The sequence below is a fragment of the Ailuropoda melanoleuca genome, chromosome 15 (assembly GCF_002007445.2).
Source record: "Ailuropoda melanoleuca isolate Jingjing chromosome 15, ASM200744v2, whole genome shotgun sequence".
Taxonomy (NCBI): Eukaryota; Metazoa; Chordata; class Mammalia; order Carnivora; family Ursidae; genus Ailuropoda; species Ailuropoda melanoleuca.
In genome coordinates this window covers 84,272,022-84,292,129 of record NC_048232.1, presented here as the reverse complement: position 1 = coordinate 84,292,129, position 20,108 = coordinate 84,272,022, and the positions used below count along the sequence as shown (strand labels likewise).

The window sequence follows — 20,108 nt, the reverse complement described above, 5'->3', positions numbered from 1 at the left end:
GTGGGGTGATGGCGCGTCATCGATCAGCAGCTTAGATTTGCATAGCGAGTTCCCACCCCCCGAGGGCCCGTAGCGAATGCGAAGAGAGGCCTCTGGGTCCTCAGCCCAACCTTCCTCCTCAGGCTTAAAGGGGCCTCTCCCTTTTCTGTTAGGTCTGCCTCTACAAGCTATTCCATCCACCGGCTGGGGGTTGAAGGGTTAACACTCTCCGCCCCCGCTAGCCGGTCGCCCCCGGAGCGAGCTGTGAGCACATTACGTCATCTTCCCAGCTGCTCCCCCGCCCAGCCTGCCTGGGAGAGCGGGTAGAATCAAACCTGGCCCCCCAACACTGGGGCCCGGAGGAGTCTGGATCATTCAAATCGCGTTCCTCGCAAGCCTCTTACAAAGGCAGAAATGGAGGCTCGGCGCGGGCCGCGAACTGTCCCGAGTGCGGAGCGCGTTTTACAACTTCGATGCCTCTGCACCTGTCGCAGCCACACGCCAACTACGACGGTCCTCAGCTGGGGTAACTCAGAACCGCCTGCAGACTTTTAAAAGCAATGGTAGTGCCCGAGACCACCGCAGGCCTCCTGAGGTGTGACCCAGGCAGGAGCATTTTCACAGGGCCGCAGAGATCCCACTCCTTCAGGCGCTTCCTTGCCCCATCTTGCAGCTGGTCACGATATAAACAAATGTGCAGACTCATAGGAATTTGTCCTGTAGAATAAAAGTATGAGCGCTCAAAGAAGTGCGCAAATATGTAAATTCGAAGACATTCATCCCAAAGTCCTCTAACTGGGACAAATTGGGAAGCCCAATAAAGGACTGGATGAACAAATTACATCCACACAATGGGACACCACGGCATCACGGAAGATTATGTACGTAAGTGTCTATCTATTGACAAAGACTCTCACAATATGTTAAAAAGGAAAAAGTATGTTTCCTAAGAGAGAACTGTTGCTTTGTGGTCAAGAGTCGAACACAGGCCACGTGGAGGCAAACATTTAGGCAGTGTGACCTTGGGCTGCCTAAATAACTGCTCTAAGCCTCAGTTTTGAAATCTCTAAAATGCGGGGAAAATAGTGCCCTCTCAGAGTTTTGAAGATTAAATGAAATCATTTGCACATTCATTTGATGATATTTATTGAATATCTCTGACAGGCAAAAAGAGGCAGTTCCCGCCCTCTGAGAGCTTCCAGTAGTGAAGAGAACAGACATTAGACAAATGTGAAAAGCAGACAACTATACAAGGAATCAAGGGAAAGTCCTGGGTGTGATGCAACTAACAAAGGACTCTTGACATTTAAGATGAAACCCAAAATTCTGAAGAATCATGTCTGCTGTAGCCAGGGGAACAGATGATCTGGACAAAGGCCCTGAGGCAGGAGGAGCTGCTGCCAGCATGCACTTGGCATAAGGTCTGACATATAGTATGTGCCCATACACAATAGCTATTGTAACTGGAAAAATAGGGATCTATGTGTTCACATTAAGGGCTAAAAGGCTGGAAGGCCCAACAGCTGAGAGTCAGTCATGATTATGGAGTGGTTAGATTTAGGGTGAATTTTATTTTCTTCTTGGTATTTCAGTACTGTTTAAATTACTTCTTATAATGAACATGTATAGCATAAGAAAAAATAGTGACTTATTTTTTGGGGAAAAAGGACAAGAATGTTTCTTCATTGTTTACATGCAGACTATACCCACTAGTCTCACCCTGAAACAGAAAACCAAACCCTGCTGCTCTCCTTGGGACCAGGCACTGACCTGGGCAGTGCCACCTTTGCCTGTGCCTCTTCACAGGGCGCCCCACATTGAGGGGCGACTGTCTGCTGGCCTACCATAACTCACTCTGGTCCAGTGCTCTCCCAACCCAGAGCCTCAATAACCACCCCCGCAGAGGGATGCCTGAGCAGCAGGAGGTCCAGAAAGTGGGCACAGCACCTCTCACTCTGCGCTGTCCCCACAACTCCCCTCTGGACCTGCCCACAGGCTGGGTGCTAATGAAGTGGCCCGAGGGGACACAAGTGAAGGCTCAGTAGAAACTGCAGAAGAAAGCTGGCTGCACCGTACCCAGCCTCAGCAAAACACTGGCATTCTCCCTATAGCCCTGGATCCCACCTCACTGAACATCTCTTCCAGGTGGCACTTTGCCCTGGCTGGTAAAACACAGACTGGCACTCAAGGCTGGAGCAGCCTTAGACAAGTCACCCCTCAGGACCTGGGTTCTTCACCTGGAAAGGGAGGGACCAGACAACCACATATCCAGAGATCTACCACAGATTGGGCAATTACCACAGGTCAGAGAAGTGAACTTTGAATATGCTTTTTCATTTACTACCTTTGTCGCCTCCCTTTTTAGGCCTCTGCTCACAGTGCCTGTCACCTTCTCCCACCTTCTCCAATCTTTCAGGATTCAGTTGTCACTTCCTCCAGGATTAGGCAAGAATGTGTACCCCATGGTTGACACAGAGATTAGGCTTGGGGATGGGAAACAAGTTTGCTTTTGGATAAGCTGAAACATAAGGACTGAGGGTTATCAGTGGCAAGAGGGCAGGAGCCATCAGCTTCAGGGTCTCAGAGGTTCAGCTGCCAAGAAGAAAAGAGCAGAGAGGAGAGACTAAGCTTTAAAAAAAAAAAAAAACGCTTCAGGGGGCGCCTGGGTGGCTCAGTCAGTTAAGCATCTGCCATCTGCCTTCGGTTCAGGTCTTGATTCTCAGGATCCAGGGATTCCCCCCCCCACCCGCCCACCATGGGCCAGGCTCCCTGCTTAGCAGGGAGTCTGCTTCTCCCTTTGCCCCTCCCTCTGCTCATGCTCTTGTGCTCTCTCTGAATAAATAAAATCTTTAAAAAAAATGCTTTGTTTAAGGGGCAGGAGAGGAAAGGAATCAGGAAGAGACAGAGCAGATTCAGACTGAGGGTAGAGAACCAGCACAACATAGCAGCCCAGAAGCCTGGAAGGATCATCTCGAAGAGCTTCCAACAACATCTCTCTGGGGCAGTTACAGGATAGGGGAGGAAGATGTGAGGCTGGGATAAGGAGGGACAAGGGCTGTGGACCAGGGAGATTTTGCCCCTGGGTCATTTAGTAATGTCTAGAGACTGCTACGAGCATCTGGTAGGCAGAAGCGAAGAATGCTGCTAATGTCCTATAACACACAGAACAGCCATCCTCATATACACAACAAAGCATTATCTGGCCCTAAATGTAAATAGTGCCACTGTTTTGAAAAACCCTGCCTGAGGATACAGGGGAGCTCCCAGACTCTCCAGGGGTGCCTGAGATTGGACTTGGAAGCTCAGCAGACAGGAACCATATCGAAGACCATGCTGAAACCACCACTGAAGACATCATTGTTGCCACCACTGGGCACCCCTGGTGTTAGTCTAGTCTGGTCACTAGAACCACCCCATCCCCTGCCCCACTGCTACCTCTGGTCCCAGCAGCCACTACCTCCACCAGCACAACCCATTACCTCCACCAGCACAACAGGCTGGTACAACTGGTTGATGGCACATGGCTCACAGGACAGAATCCTGGCTGCACGGAAGCTGGACAAACAAGTGCCCTCCGGCCTTTACAGTTTCTGAGGAGGAAGTGGGAAGGCTCTGCCTGGTAAGACTTGAGGTGGAGTTCCAGGAACTAGTAACTACAACAATGGCATCAAAGGGAAGGAGAGACAGAGGGAGAGCAGAGTAGTTCTGTTTCTTTCTTTGAAGGTGTCAGATGGGAAAACTTGGGCCCATTTGAGGATGGAGAGGAAGGACTCAACCAAGACGGAGAGGCTGAGGGTGTAGAAGGATGAGCCTAGGAGGATAGGGGAGCCGGATGGGCCAGAGGTGAAGATGGGTTACGACTGGGCCCCTCTCTAGCTGTGCATACAGGGATGCTCAGCAAACCTAATGGATGATAGCAGAACCATCAGGGAAGAGCATCTGCCATTGAGAAGCGGGCCCCAGGCTCAGAGAAGCAGCTGAGGGCTGGGCAGAGGGTTCAGACATTATCAAATTCATTTTGCCAATGAAGCCACGGCACAGGGAAGGGCTGGGCCAGGGTCACTCAGCAAGTCTGAGGGGCTGAGACAAGACTCCCATCTCTCTTGGACTCTGTCAGTGTGGGGGGCTGGAGGGTTCTGGGATGGTCATGTGTCTCTCCCCTTTTAAAAGGCAGACCTAGCTTGGCAAGGTCAAAGAGACTGAACTGGAATTCCCACCAGAGCCCCTTCCTCCTTTGCCTGGGAGGGACATGATGAAAGGGTAGCTGCCCGTTCAGGGCCTAATTCCCTCTGCAGCTGCCCTGCTCTGTGGCCCCTGGTCTCTGCTATGGGGAGCTCTCTGACCAAGCCAGCTTGGGGCAGCCCTGACATTACAAAGCACGGCCTCCTGCAGAGCTAGAGCCTGTTGCCTGACATCCCCTACCCACAGGCCAAGGGGCTCCTAAGGTTGCCAGAGACGACATGTTGATTCTACCCTGCGCCTGTTCATGGACTGTCCCCAGTATCTGATGACAGAGATCATGTTGCTCTGAAGTCTTTGGCTAAATACCCGGGACACTCCTTTATGAAGGAGAGTGCTGAGAAGGGAATAGGAGACCTAAGCCAAGCCCCTGCTTCACTGCCTTGCCCGCCCCTGCTCCAGGAAAGGGCTCACAGCTCCCTGGGGCCCAAACTAGCTTGTTAGCCCAGAGGGTTTGCTGGTTTTTATTGTGTCTTTGCAGGGGCTGGGGCCTGCACTGGGCAGCTCACTGCCACAGTGGGGCCAGCAGCAGGCACAGCACTTCCATGAGTGGCTCAGAGCCCGGGATCCTTCCAGCCTCCCCCAGCATCTCAACGTGGTATGATATGCAGCATGGCACCCTCTGAAGGCCCCCTTGGCACCCTCTCCAGGGAGGCCCCTGGAAGGAAATCCAGCCCTCTGTGGCCCAGCCACTTCTGTTAGGGCGCAGAGCCGGCTCCAAGGGGCTGAGCAAATGCCACCTCCCCGTTGGGGGGGGGGGCAGCTCTCACCACCAGTCGATGCCTCCGCCTCTTCCTCTGGACTGGTCTCCTCCTGGCCCCTTGGGCCCTGGGCTGCTCCCGGCTATAACTCCGACTGGGATCTTGAGATCCGTGGGCCCTTTCGGATCTCTTTCCGCTTCTCTTCTTTCTTCCTGCGTTTCTCCTCCTCCCTCAGGGCCTTCTGGAAAGGGTCAGTACTGGAAATGAACTGAGAGAGGAACAGAGCAGTCCGGTTTAGTCTGCCAGCAGCAAAGAGTTTGCTCTGAGCTAGGTTGCTGTGGGCTTGTGGCAGCGGGAAGATTGCCTAGACACGGGCCCTGCCCTCAGGGAGCCCGCAGACGAGGAGATAGTTCAATGAGCTTGGGGAAAGCAGCTTAGAGGGTCTTGAAACATAACCAGGAGCTCACCAAGCAAACAGAGTGAGGGAAGAAAAGGACATTCTAGAGAGGGGCACATTCTCAGGGTGAAGGGTCTGAGTGCCCAAGACAACCTAGACGCCCCCCCCCCGCCACACCCCTGCGGGGGGGCAGCCAGTGAGAGCAAGAGACCGCAAGCAGCCCGCTGCTTGTGAACAAGCTGCAGGGAAGCCCAGGCGAAGAAGTACACCCATAGGAAGCAGTGGGTCAGAGGTCAAACTGGCAGAACCTGAGAAAGGTGGAAAAGAAAGACGGCAGTGCCCAGGTTCACGGCTTCCAAGGTGCGTGGACGGTGGTCCTGGTGAAGAGACAGGAACACAGGGCGAGCCAGGGTGGGAGGAGGAGGACTTCAGTGAGGCATTCCTCAAGTGCAATCCCCAGGGCCTCTGTTCTCTGCAGAATGGCTCATCTTAACCCATGGCTTGTTAGGTGTCGATGTCGGCTACCGCTCTAATCTGCATCTCCAGATCTAAATGCCACTAGGATGTCCCAAACGTGCCCCAGACTTGGCATGGCTCCATCTCCCCAAAAACCCAGTCCTCTTCCAGTGTCCCTGTCCTTGCGAACTGCAGGGTGCCGCACCCCCACCTCCCTCCCTCTACACAGAGTCCTTGGCCAACGCCTGGCTCACTGTAACTCCTAAGTCTCTCTCAAGCTCACCTACTTCTCTCCGTCTCTCCTATCACTAACCCCATCACCACCTCCACCTCCCACCCGATGACTCTCGGGCCTCCCAGGGCTCTCTGCACGCACTTTGGTCCCTCTCGAGCCATTCTCCTCACCGCAGTTAGATCTTTTCAAAATGTAAACCTGACCGTGTCACACTCCTGCTTAAACCCTTCTGTGACTGCATTACTCTCAGGAGCAAGTTCCACATGAGGCACCTGCAGGCCCATGCTGTCCACTGCTGTGCTCCTCCCTCACACTCTCCGCTTTGGGTTCTTGGATTCCCTGGTCTCTCCCACTTGCAGGCCTCTGCATGTGCTGTGGTCCAGGCCCAGAATGCTCTTTCCAGCCCCTGCCCCCTTTGCCACGTGAGCTCCTGCTCAGCAGTCACCACGCTCAGGGACCTGCCCTGACTCCTGGCTAGGGCTGGGGCTGGCTCCTCCCTCCGGATCACATGCTTTGTGCCTGTCACCCCCACTGGAGAACACTCTCCGAGGATCGTGTCAGGTGCTGCTCACTGTGCCATCGCTCCCTAGCATAGGACCGGCCTGGCTTATACATGGCATTCAGTATGTGTTTTTTAAAGGAACGAATGAATCAGGTTAGAATATAAAATGCAATAACAGTACCCCAAACTCAGGTTAACTGTGCTGTGAAATATGCCCATTTTATTTGTTCTTAGGGCAAACGTGATCAATGTTTGATCAAGGTAGACATTAAAAACAAACTAGAAGCTCTACCTTGTGGAGCAATCTACCTGCCATGTTAGATTGAACTGTGAGTCTGGAAGATGGGGTGAAATCAGAAAAGTGTGCCCCAGAAAGGGCCGGTGATATGCTTATGTCACACAGCAAGAGGGAGGCACAACTGGGACTAGCCCCCAGGCCTCCCACCTTCCTGGCCAAAGTCCCCCCTACCACACTCTGCCTCCTATCCCTATGAGTTAACTCTGATCCTCTTGGGAGGGATGAGGAGCTGGGAGAACGGCCCTCCCCCCCAAGGTCACAGAGGACCCCATACCCTGTGGCTCTGGCGGTGGTAGAGGAAGTCAAAAGATCTGGGCCCTCCAACCCCAGCTGGCTCAGCCTCACCAGGCTGGGTCAGAAGAGAAACACTGCCTCTCCTTTCCCTAGACCCCTTCCCCACAAGGCCTAACTAACACCTACTTTAAATTCCTGATGCTAAACTCAAGTGGGCCCTTCATGCAGCCTGGCAATCCAGGATGTCTCCTTGGTCTGCTCAGTCAGCCGTTCTCCTAGACACACCTTCTCGAGCCCCCAACCCTGCTCCACTCCTTCCCCACAAACCATTGCACTCACAAGACAACTTCCACAAACTCCCACCTCCATACCCACCAACCCAGCTGCTTCTGTGCCTACACCGCTCTTGGAGGCAAGGCCAACCTTTCCCTCCCTGCCTCACTTGCTCAGGGATGAAGCTCCAGCAACTCTCCTGCCCCTGCACCACCAGTTCTTCCTCCCTAACGGGCCGTCCCCATCAACATGCCTAGTCTCTCCCACCTGACGAAAATTTCCCCTGGAATCCACACCCCCACCAGCGATTCTCCCGTTGGTCTGTTCCCCTTGAAAAGAAAGCTCTTCACAGGTGGTCTGCACTTGCTATGCCCACCTCCTTACCTCTCATTCTCGTGAAATCCAATCTTTGTCCCCACTGCTCTACCAAAACAGCTTATATTAGGATCTCTGATGGCCAGGGTCCATGTTCCTAAATCCAGTGTCTGGTTCTTAGGCCTCATGCTCCTCAGCCTTCCAGCAGATTCTACAAGCCGCTCACTCCCTCTTTGCTACGCTCTCCTCACAGGGTCTCTGGGAAACGATCCTCTCCTGGGATTCTACTCTCACACCAACTGTCATTCTGGGACTTCTTTGCTGGTTCCTCCCCATCCTCCCACCTCTACCTGCAGGCACATCCCAGACCTCAGTCCTCTGGTCACTGCTCTATCTGCCCTGACAGCTCACCTGCCCTGGGGTGATAGGACAGGACCTGTGCCGTGGCTCTCCATACCTTCCTTCACAGGCATGACTCACATATGTAGCCCCAGCTTCAACCCCAAATCTAGAGTCATATTTCCAATCGCCTCCTTCACATCTTCATTCAGATGCTCACCAGGTCCAGAAATAAAGTTTTGATCTCCAATCCAGGCCTCAACCTGGTCCCATCACAGTCTGCCCATTTTAGAAAATGGCAGCTCCATTCTTCCACGTGTGCAGGCCAAAAGTCTTCTAGTCCTTCTTAATGAGTCTCTCATGCCACATCTGCTTCCTTAGCAAATCCTACTGGCTCTACCTTCTAAGCAACCAGAATCTCACCATCCTCACTGTCACCTGGTTTAAGCTGCCATTAACTCCCAAATGGACAAGCACAGCAGCCTCCTCCTCAGTGTCCCTGTTCCCACCCTGGTCTCCTAAACTACTCTCCACACACCAGCCAAGATGATCCTTTAAAAAGGGAAGTCAGAGCCCATCACGCTGCTCTCCACGTGTCTCAGAGTAAATGCCAAAGCCCCTGAGAAGACCCCTGAGGGTCTTGTGATCTGGCCTACTCTGACCTTATCTTCTCACGTCTTCCCCTCCCCCAAATATGCCTCCAACTCAAAGCCTTCACACTTGCTGCTCCTTCAGCTTGGAATGTTCTTCCCCCAGATACACAGCTGGCTCCCTCACCTTGTTCAGATCTTTTCAGTAAGACCTCCTGTGTCTGAGTCACATGAAGTAGCAATTGTACCTCCACCGTGTCCCTGAATCCTTAACCACATTTCCCTGCTTTTTTCCACCACCTACCATACTGTATGTTTTTTATAGACTATCTCCCAGGAGAGCAGCGCTAGTCTCTCGTGGCTGGGATTTAGTACGTGTTCACCGAATGATAAATAAACCCACGGGCTAGACCTCTGAGCCTTTGTGCAACTAGTCCCTCTGCCTGGAAGGTCTTCCCCAAGCTGGTCCAGCCAGCAAGTCTTACTTATCCCAGAGCCTCCACCACCCACCTGCTGAAGCAGGGTCAGGCTCCCTGTCAGGGGTTCCACAGCTCCCCACACTTCCCTCCTCCCCTGGTACAGTGATCACGCTAGATCAAGACTGTTTCCCTGCTGCCTTCCCCAACAGACTGTAAGCATAGGAAGAGCAGGGAGAGGGCCAGCTCCCTCTGGACGGAGGCAGTGGCCAACAGACAGCCTGATACAAGTTCGTTCTAGTGACAGGTACACAAGTAGTAGGAGAGGACTCCCGGAGCACTCCCTGGCATGGAGAGTGCATGCGGGGAGCTGAGTAAACCTGAACTACTGCTGGTGGGACAGGTCCATACTGGACGCCAAACAGTGAGTCAAATCTTGAGACCATCCAGCCAATGCGAAGTAAGGTAAGGATATTGCTGCTATGGTTGTTTCCAAGCAGAGCACACTAGGACAAAGCCAAACTAAATCTATCCTAGAACCCGTTCTCTCTGGTGCATGCTCTTACCCTCCTCCTGTGTCAGAGGCACTCAAGACCTACAAGGCAAGGAGAGCCAACGTCACAGCAATAAAGCATCTCTGTGGGTCCCCCTCACTGGGAAAGGCAATCTGCCATGGTCCTGAGTGTCCTTGCATATTATTGCTGGGTATGCCCTGACTGTTCTTACACTGGCCATTTATCAGGGTTGCAATGTAAGCAATAATATGCAAGCAATGTCCTTGCATATTATTGCTGGGTATGCCCTGACTGTTCTTACACTGGCCATTTATCAGGGTTGCAATGTAAGCAAGCAACCTCGAGGGATGTTACGCGATGGGGTGACAGCAACCCTAGTAGGGAAACCCATATCTCCCATTCTGCTGCCTGAAGCAAAGCCACTGGTTCAAGGGGGCCCTGGATTCAGAGGTTCCCCTAAATACTCATGCCTGGCCCACTGACTGTTCACCTAAATTAAGAGCTAATGATGCTGTCCAGAAGAGTTAACATAGCCTATCCTCTGAAAGACCTGCTTTTAAGGTTGGATCCTGGCTGGTATCTGGAAACTTGGATTTGGGAGTGCTCCCACCACCCTCATGAATGAGTGGCTCATTGGGCCTAAACTTTGCCAACAATGTGGTTTATGCTGAACACCTGCTTTCCTCCTGGGAGTCTGGAATTCTGGTATGCACTGGGCAGAGGGTGCTTAAGTAACCAGCTCCCGATAAAAAGTCTAGGCACTGAGTCTGTCCCTAACAGACAACTTCTCACAAGTCACATCTTGTTGCTGGGGGAATGAAGTATGTCATGGGGGACTCCACTGGGAGAGGACTCATGGAGGCTTGTGCCTAGTTTCCCTCAAACTTCACCCATGAGCCTTTTCCCTTTCCTGATTTTGTGGTGTATCCTTTTGCTGTAATAAATTACAGCCAAGAGCACAATTATACACTCAGTCCTCAACAAACCTGGGGATGCTTTTGGGAACCTTAGACTCTGGTGTCTCTTAGCGGTGGCCATCCAGTCCCAATGACAATGCTGGAAGACTGACTGCCATTAAGGCCAGTCAGATAATGATCTGAATTAGAAGCCACCACCTTTGCTTAGATAATATTCTTCACGATGCAGGTTATATTTCTACTGCCTTTTATTAACATCCTAGCCATCTGGCCCACTCCCAGAAGACTACAGACGGGCAGAGGAAAGACAACCATTCCTCTCTGGGGCCACAAACTATGGAAACAAATTGTGGTCCAGTTTAACAGTCCAGGTCACTTGTTTAGATGCCCCTCAGAAGGCCCATTCTCTGATGAGACCAACCAGAATCAAAACACTGATCAAGACTACACTACCAAGTTAACCGGCACTGCCACCTAAATGCATCATTGTACTAGATGTGGAAACATACCTGCCACCGTGGATGGGCACAAAGCAAAGGACTCTGTATTTCTGGCTTGACTACCAAGAGTCCCTGGTTGGGATGGTATGACCTGAGATCATTAGGATGACACTTGGTTGAGTATGCTCCCTCCAAGTCCCCCTACAGTGGCCCATGTGGCCCAAGATGGAAGATACGATGTGTCTCTGAATGTTTTGTAAAAATGCCCTTGTCCCATTCACATCTGACCCTTCTGGATGAAAGAAAGGTCCAGGTGAGAATAGGGGATGATTGGAGAAAAAGTAGAATTATAGGTCCTTGGATGTGACACCCTGATTTTGTAGCAATAATCTTACCATCTGGGGAGGGAACAATTAATCCTCTTGGTCTCTTAGACCCAGCACCGCCACTTGGCAAACAATCCTAGGGTCTGCACAAGCCAAGTGGCAGCTGCAGCTGACAGTGTGATCAGTTGTTGTGTGTGTCACTCTCATCCTTGTGATAGGAAAACTCACAGGGATGTGGTCAGTAGTGAAGTATTCTAATATGCCTGATGCCATCAAAAGCAGCTCCTGAAGTGACCCTGTGCAGACACACACAGCAGTACAACCTGTTTTAATCTGACAGATACAAATGCATCTGCTTCTCCTGATGCCTGAGTGACCTTCCACTATGCCAAGTAGGGCAACTGAGGCTGCAACTCCATAGTGACATTGCCCTTAGGGCTCAGACCAATAATGTAATGGTGACTCAAATCAAGTAGTAACACGTGGGAGACAGCGGGCCATGAAAAGTCTCTTTACTGGGGCGCCTGGGTGGCTCAGTCGGTTAAGCAACCAACTCTTGATTTTGGCTCAGGACATGATCTCAGGGGTGTGAGATGGAGCCCTGAGCCCCATGTCAGGCACCTGCTTAAGATTCTCTCCCTCTCTCTCCCTCTGCCCCCCGCCCCACCCACTAGCACATGCATGTGCACGCTCTCTAAAAAAAAAGAAAAAAAAGAAATGTCCCTTTACTAGGGAAGAGGACTGCTCTGGGTCCATATATTGCTCCCTGTAATTACTGACAATGACATCAAAGATCAGCAGGTCAGTCTAAACTCTTGTGTGGATGGTAATGGGTAACTGACTGGCCTCAGACCACGTTCTAATCGTCCAATATAAGACCTTCCAGCCCGCCCAGGACTTATCACAGCTGGCTGAGTCTGCAACGCTGGAGGGTTGAGATCAACATGGCATTTTGGCTTTGGCCTGCTGCTTAGAGTCCTGTTGATGGCAGCCTTCATCCAATGGCAGTATGAGACAAACTGAACATATTTGATCCTGGCCTCTACCTATCAGATCAATCAGAGTGAACAGCACATTCATGTGGAAATTTAAGTTAAGCCAAGAGGGCTGAGGGGTGAACTGTGGGGGAGGCAATCAACCACGGCCCTGAGCATCCCTGCATGTTCTCACTGGGTACACCAAGAAAGCAAAGCCCTGATCACTCTATCTGGGTCATTTGTCAGGACTGCTTGCAGAGAACAACGTGGAAGGGTGACAGGATGACTGCCCCCAAAGAGGAGGTTTGCTTCTATTCACTATAAAGGCTGTGAATATCCCAAATTTGGTATTCTTCAGCTTCGTGCAAACTCACTGCATGCACAGCTGCCTGGGCCCCTCTGGGTCACCCCTGGGTGACTTGGGGAACAAGGGGAACCCACAAGACCAGGCCAACAGTCTGGATATTGCTTCTACTGTAATAAACTGATGTCTCTGACCTGTCAGCACCCATGAAACAGTAGCAGGCTACAATCCTAGACCCCTCACGGACCCTGACACTCCTCCCTATACCAGATGAGAGCCTGTGATTTGACAAGTCCAGTCCTCCAGACTTTCCTGCCCCTGCTGCCCTGCCCTGCCACCTCTGATTCCCTCCTCCCCTCTAATGTGTGTGTCCCCATCTGTCACCCTGCAGCCTTCAGCCCTCAGAGCCCACCTCAGCCCACTAGGATGAAAGCATATGCAGGAATGTGAGACAGAAGCCTGGCTGAGCACTCAGAGGCTCAAGGGCAGAAAAACAAGGCCTTACCTCCCCGGCATCCACTTGATGCTGGATGTCTACTTTACATCCGGATGGGTGTGCTCACAGCCCCTGACTGCCCCCCACAGCTGGGGTCCATACCCGGTGAAAAGACAGGGAGCCTGAGGCTGAGACAGGGACGGCTTGACTAAAGGCACCAATGAGTAAGTGATGGTATGTGCATCCAGACCCGAGCATGTCTGGCTCCAAGTTGAAAGCCCTCACGCTCCACCCAAGGTGTGCCAGCCCCTCTATGACCGGGCTTCCCATGACCCAGCAGAGGCAGAGGAGACATGGCCATAGGCCCCAGCAGCTTACCTCTGGGCGGTCTACTTTAAATGGGTTCTGGAAGTCAGAGTCTTTCTCGCTGATCCCCAGCTCCTGGGCCATCTGTGGATGAGGAAAAGTTAGTCATCCTCTGCCTTCTGACACTTTACCCATGGCCACTCCCTCCATGGTGGGACCCGGGCCCAAGGCTTAGGCAGATGTGGAACAGGTGATAACCCCGAGGGACCCAGTCAGCACAGAACCCCCTGAGACGGGATCTCAAGGTGCCCTGAGGCTTATCACAGAAAACAAAGCCAAGGGCTGACATTTAGGCCCAACTGAAGGCAGATGCAAGGTTCACGGTACACCACCAGGCAGAGGGCCCCTGAACCCCCTCTGCCCGGGTCAGTCCTTACCAGGCTAAGGATGGGCGAGTGGGGCCCCTGGTCAAACACGCCTGACTGGTTGCAGAAGCTGATGCCCCAGCGGATGAGCAGGTTCCAGTTGGAATTGTGGTCAAAGTAGTGGTGCACAATCCTTGGGAAGCGCAGCACCACATCACCGAAGAAGGCCGTGTTCTCCACTACTTGGGAGAAAGCTGGCGAGAGGATCCTGATGAGTGCCCTGGGCAGATGCCCTTCTACTGCCCACCTGGCCAGCCCCAGCCACCCTTCAGAGAACGGAAGCCCACTAAGCCTACAAATCAGAGAAGGGAACTGGGCCACTCTCCACAGGTGCTGACCATATGTGCAGTGCATGCTAATGGCTTTGTGTCCACGAGATCACTGAATTCTCAAAACCACCTCGAGAGAGATGTGGCTGCTGTTCCCATTGTACAGATGGGCAACTGAGGCTCAGATGGCTGGTGAGAGGCAAATCTGGGCTACAAACCCAGGTCTGACTGCAAAGGCCATGCTCTTTCCTCTGTATCTCATTTGTTGTGGGGACCAGAGAGGTGGGTGCCATTTTGCACATGAAGACACATGTGTCACATGAGGCTTGGCTGGGTCTGACTTCCCTAACTTGGCATCCAAATATCCAGAGCCAGGCCCCAGTATTAACACAATTGCAGTGTATATGAGGGGCAGGTCTATTAGGATGACCAGAGAACACATTAGGGTTTTATTGTTGTTGTTGTTTCTATAGCTTTCCAATTTTATTTTATTTTAACTTTTTAGAAAGATGTTTATTTTTTTATTTGAGAGAGAGAGCATGTGTGCGCGCACAGGAGCTCGGGGGACAGGCAGAGGGAGAAGGAGAAGCAGACTCCCCACTGAGCAGGGAGACTGATGTGGGACTCAATCCCAGGACCCTGAGATCATGACCTGAGCCGAAGGCAGATGCTTCACCAACTGAGCCACCCAGGTGCCTCTTTATTTTATTTTAAATGCTTCTTGAGATTTATATTAAAATAACTTCAGGCTTCTATCATACATCATAAAATTCCTTCACTTGGCTTCCCTAATGTTATCATCTTACATAACCATTGCACAACTATCTAAACAAGGGAATTAACATCAATACTAATCATCAGATCTTCCCTGAATTTCACCAATTTTGCCACTAATGTCTTTCCTCTGATCAAAAGATCAGTTCCGACTAAGTTAGTGTGTCTATCATGGCAGCAGGTCCCTCCCACCTAGGCTATCATGACATAGAACTACATACCCAGCCGTGCTGAAAGTCCCTGTTTGAGCCATCCCTGCAGATAAGGCCAAGGCAGCCCTCCCAGCACTGGCCAGGCCACACAGAGAGATAAGTGGACTCCTCCAAAGATATGCCAGGTTGGGTCCAAGACAAGTGGAACAGGGACCTCTGGGTCTCAGAACAATCTTGAACCTCAAAGAACTCAGGAGTTAGCTCGGTTTACACGTTTGCAAGAGCAAACCACTTGTCCTTTTATCTGGAAAACGGAGGCAATAGTGCCTTCCTCAGAGTTAGAGTGGAGATTCGAGACGGTGTTTGTAAAGTGCCCACCATTTGATATATAAGTGCTATGTCCATCCCCTCTCAGACAGTGTAATCTAACAAGTTTTATTGTTAAAATACAACCAGTTAACAGGGGAGGGGGGAACTACCCCAGGAGAACAACTCTTGGAAGAGGGAATGAAGGGACACAGAACATTATCTTACTTATCTGTTCTTCCCACCTTGTCTCAAAAAGGATTTAAGGGGGTCAGGGCTTTAAAACAGTAGTAAAGAGCACTCTTAACTGCCCCCACTGGCCAGTCTCTTCAACAGAACTCAGTTTTTTTCTCCTACAAATGGGAACAACCCTTGCCTTCTCTACCACAAGGGTCAGGATGGTAGAAAAGGCAAGAATCCCTGAGGTGGGGTCATGGGCAGAGGCTTCTTCCTGTTTCCCTTCCCCCAAGCACAGTACAGTACAAAGGAATATATCCAGAAACTGGCTCTGAAGTCCAGAAATGCCCAAAGAAATATGGATTAAGTATCCATTCACTCAAAGGGACCACTTGGAAGGTGTTATAAGAGGATACTTCCAGAGGAAAAAAGAGTGAGAAGAATGGGGGGGGGGAGCTAGAGAAGATCAAGGTGGTGGGGAGGAGGAAAGGGTAGGATTGGGAAGACCATACCATCCTTCAGTTTCTCGTCCTGGGGGAAGGGCCCATCTGGGAGCACATCTGCAGCAATGAGCACTGTCCGCGAGTCCTCCAGCACCTGAAGGAACCCCACCCAGGCTGAGTGGCCTTGCAGAGCCCTTCACAGATGACCCTATTTATTTAAACCCTATTTCAAATCTTTTGTGCATGTAGTTCCCCCTCACTGAACACGATCCCTTTAGGGAACTCATACCCATCTGTCAGTGCCCAGATCAAAGACTGGGCCTGCCGTGAGCTGCCCTATGCCCACACGCACCTTAAAGAGCCCCTTGAGCATGACATCAAGAATCTTGTACTGCTGGTGGACATCGTTTAGCTGTGCCAGGTTTTTCAGTGCCAACAGCTGTTCTCGCCGTTTCAACTCAAACATCTTCTTGTCTGAGCAGCATGAAGTTAAGGGGCTGGCACCCATACTCCTGCCTGGACATTCCAGTGGTCCCAATCCAGAGGGCCCATTTCTTACCAGAAAGTATCTGCAAGAGCCATAGATGCCCATGGCTGAGACACTCCCCCTCCCCCCACTTCCAGGGAAGAAACAAACAGAGAGGCATAGGCATCCTGCAACCTATCCTTCGTCCATTTCACATAGTATTCTATATCGAACACCCTGAACACAACCCTCAGGACCTGCCTCCTGCCCTCCCCTTCCTATTGTCTTCCTGCCACTTGCTGCAACCATTCACTATTCCCAGAGCCTCCACTCCTCTGCTTACACTGTACACTTCGGCTGGGGTGCCAACCACCCCTTCTCCATGAGTTTCTGTTCTTTCAAGACCCAGTTCAAAAGCCACAGCACCATGTTTCTCCCTGCCCCTCTTTCCCGACCACGGTTCATGAAAGTGCTGACTACAGAGTACAGTATGAGGACTGTGAATTCCTCAAAGCTAGGGACTGACTGGTCCTGACTCTTCTCTGTGTCCCCAAGGCCTGGCCCAGAGAAGGTAGCTCAGTATGCCAGGGCCTGAGTCTCAATCCAGGGTCTCACCCATAAGATGCAATGCACATGAACAATCCTCAGAGCCCTCGTGGCTCTGAGAAGTATGCCTTGCCTTCTCCATTTAACATATGGGGAAACTGAGGATCAGAAGAGAATGGACTTGATCAAGGTTTGGTTAGAGCACCTCACCTTTCCATAGGCTGGGTCTGCTCCAATCCTGGAATCCAAGGGGTTTTGGGTACAGAAAGACTATTTATAGACCTCCTCAGAAATAGCTTATTAACCCCACCTCCCACTCCAAAGGATACAGATCTCCAGGCTCGGGTCCAGGGAGGGCTTCAGGGTGCCTGTGACTCCTGTCCCCGACAATAGCAGGACAAAGAGGAAGGCCAGGAACTGAAGAAGATCCATATCCAAGATCTTAGAGCTAGGAAGGTAACCCAGAGAGAGGTGAGATCCAGAGCTTGGTTATATAAAATAAAGACTGCAGGTGAACAGCAACTTCCCAACATGACATGGCCTCCAAATACCAAGAACCCAGCTTTGGGAAGCCCTGGAGCCCCAATTTCAGCCCAGGGCCGGTGACCACCAGACACATAATAAACACTGTGGGATGGTAGGAGGGAGGAAAACAGATAATATTGGCAATATAGGGATGCTTAGGGCATAGGGGTCAGTGTCTAGAATTCTGGGCTAGAGCCCTGGCTCTGCCTCTAACTGTGGGCCCTGGGGGGCAAACTGCTCAGCCTCTCTGAGCCTCCACTTTTTCCCTTGTAAAATAGAGATAAGGAAGTCCCCTCCTTGCTGTAGGGAGAAAGGATTGGGTGAGGCACCGTGTCTGGGGAAAGAGGGGCTGGTCACTTTCAACACACCCCATCCTGGACCCCAGGAAGGTGTCTGGTTAAGGAAGCCCAGGCAGTCAGGGGAGATGTGAAACTTCTGCAGTTTCCCTCCCTCTCTGTCATCAGAACAAAAGAAGGGGGCCACCTGGTTGGCTCAGTCAGTGGAGCATGCAACTCTTGATCTTAAGGTTGTAAGTTCGAGCCTACACTGGGTGTAGAGATTACTTAAAAATAAAATCTTGGGGAAAAAAAAAAAAAGAACAGAAGAAGGGATGCAGGGCAGGAAAGGAGGGGGCACAGTCTTGGGTAAGAAGACTGTCTGTCACTCACTCACTTTGGAACCACAGGCACCACAAGCAACACATTCCTATTCAAGCACCATTCCCTAATTATTTTTTGAGTATCACGTTCAAGGCACTGTTTTAGACCTGGGAATACAGCAGTGTCTAAGACAAACAAAAATCACTGCATTCATAGTACTTATGTCCCTAGTAGAGGAAACACACAATCAATAAACTTGTAAAACAGGCACAGAAGGATGAGGGAGTTAGTGGGGTGCAATGGTCAGAGGAGGTCTCACACTAAGATGACAGGTGCCCAATTTTACCAATGTGGAAACCAAGGCACAGAAAAGTGAGGTGGTTGCCCAAAGACACTCAGCTATTTCCGGGCTAATGAGATTCTAAATGAACATAGGCTACCTCAAAGCTGCCACTGTTCTAGCAGAACACCTACCTGCTCAGTGATTGACAGAGAGAGCCTGCAGAGGTCATTCAGAGAACCGCCCCGGTGCCACCCGATGAAGATGAGATAGGTGAAGCCTCAAGAATGGAAAGCAGTCCCAAGTTCACCCAGGACCACCTGCCTTCCAACGCCACGCTCTAGACTCAAGGGAACCAGACCCGCGCTAGGGCAGAACTTGAAGCCAGGGGGTATCAGATAGCCGGTAATGACCGAAGCAGGAGAGAAGTGGGAAAGGAAAACCGAAAAAGCAGACTGAGTGGAGGCGGATCCTACTTTTTCTACTGTTACTCCCACTTACCGTGCCTCTCAATCCCTCCCCGCTCCCCGCCCCGTACGTTCCCCGAGCTCTTCCCCGCAGCGTACGCGACTCTGATCCCATTCTGTAACGGTGACATGTCGGGGCCAGGCTCTGAGCCGACTACGTGGGCTTGCGGACCCGGCTTGCTGTCCCGAGGCTTGGGGTCTCCCAGAGGGGAGAACGAGTCTTTCCAACGAGAAGCGTTCGGGTCCGCGAATCTCATCCCCTACCCCCAGCAGCAGGTTTGGGGGCCCTTGGTCCCTGCCTCCCAGCCCCACCAGAAGCCCGCCCTCCCGGGACCCCCGCCCCCACCTACCAGGCAGGTGGGTGCGGGAAGGGGCGTGCGGACAAGACGTCGGTGTGCAGCCCGGCTCTAGGGTCCACCGGGGGAACAGCAGAGGCGCGGAACCTCACACTACGCGCCGGCAGCAGCGCTGGAACCTCCGAGCGCCGCCCACGGCCAATGAGCGCCGGCCGCGACGGCCGCTCAGAAGACCTCACTTCCGGTCCCGCCCCGCCCTGTCCCGAGCGCTGTAAACCGGAGTCTTGTCCCGCCCACCTCGTGCCTGGGCGCGATTGTCACCTTGTCGCGGTAGGAGTGGAGCAAGTTAAGTCTGCTTGGGGTCTGCGCCCGACCAGAAGGGCGCGTCAGCGGACTGGAGCCCTGACCGAAACTTTTCATCAGCTGACAGTGTCTTTTAAACTGTGGATGACAGGATCAGTTTGATGGGTCACGACTAGCACTGCTTTTTCTTTAAGAAACCTGCAGTGCGGAGTTGGTGCATCTCCTGCTCGCCCCTCCGTTCCACCAGCTTCTAAACCTAGTTCGTCGGGGGGCCTCCCTATCCGTTCATTAGGACGGAGTTCAAACCAGTTTAGTGCAGGGTGCGTACAGCCAGACCGGAGGAGTAGGGTGAGCTGCCCAGTTACCAGGACCCAGGGGTTGGGGGGGACAAGGGGCTCGCAGGCGCACAAGGAGCCAGAGGCGGCACGGCGGGCTGAGCTGGGAACAGGAAGCAGGCACAGTTGTGGAGAGTGGACCTTAAAAGAACCGCACACATGGTAATCAAATACAAGCTCTGGGGAGGGCCCACGGAAAGAAACACGAGGGACCCACTTTAGCCAGGGAACAGTTGGGCTCGGCTAGCAAGTCGCAGAACGACTTGAGCTGCTCAGCTTCCTTGCCTGGAAATTGTACCTCTCTCCACCTTCATGTGAGGTGAGGCAGCAGGTGAAGTGCCTCTCAGAGCACCTGGATCACATGGGTACCATACACATGGCCTTTCTCTGCACATGGACTCCGTGAATGGCCTGACTGGTATTTTCTGGGTATAACTGAGGCAACCGGCTGGTGCTCCGCACATGTTACCAGAACAAATCCCACCCCTGTCCCTGAGGAGGCCATCCATTCCTTACTGAAGCAATCCACTATCCGAGTGGCAGAGTTATC

The 20,108-nt window shown here is 52.1% G+C and overlaps 1 protein-coding gene across 4 annotated transcripts; it reads right to left on the bottom strand.

The window, feature by feature from the left end:
- Nucleotides 1-15: 15 nt before the first annotated feature.
- CCDC134 (coiled-coil domain containing 134) lies at nucleotides 16-19,125 on the bottom strand. 4 transcript variants are annotated; one of them, XR_004620967.1, is made up of 8 exons: nucleotides 18,352-18,573; nucleotides 17,083-17,201; nucleotides 16,094-16,215; nucleotides 15,811-15,895; nucleotides 13,633-13,814; nucleotides 13,268-13,339; nucleotides 4,989-5,187; nucleotides 16-696 (listed from the first exon to the last, which is right to left on the bottom strand). XR_004620967.1 is itself a non-coding variant. In XM_002929275.4 (7 exons), exons 2-7 carry the CDS (start codon nucleotides 17,183-17,185, stop codon nucleotides 5,062-5,064), a joined length of 690 nt encoding a protein of 229 aa, XP_002929321.1. In that variant the 5' UTR covers nucleotides 17,186-17,201; nucleotides 18,975-19,125; the 3' UTR covers nucleotides 1,109-5,061. The 4 variants fall into 4 exon arrangements, 3 of the variants coding, with proteins under 3 accessions (XP_002929321.1, XP_034500185.1, XP_034500186.1); XM_002929275.4 differs by lacking the exons at nucleotides 16-696; nucleotides 18,352-18,573 and adding an exon at nucleotides 18,975-19,125 and having other exon boundaries at nucleotides 1,109-5,187; XM_034644294.1 differs by lacking the exon at nucleotides 16-696 and having other exon boundaries at nucleotides 1,109-5,187; nucleotides 18,352-18,572.
- Between the last annotated feature and the right edge of the window lie 983 nt (nucleotides 19,126-20,108).

Excerpts from the sequence above, each read along its gene's own strand:
- CCDC134 (XM_034644294.1), bottom strand. The coding sequence starts at position 18,389 with ATGACCTCTGCAGGCTCTCTCTGTCAATCACTGAGCAG. Across the intron at positions 16,216-17,082 it reads GGACCCGAGCCTGGAGATCT|ACAAGAAGATGTTTGAGTTG; the intron begins GTATCCTTTGGA and ends CATGCTGCTCAG. Across the intron at positions 15,896-16,093 it reads TGCTCAAGGGGCTCTTTAAG|GTGCTGGAGGACTCGCGGAC; the intron begins GTGCGTGTGGGC and ends GGGTTCCTTCAG.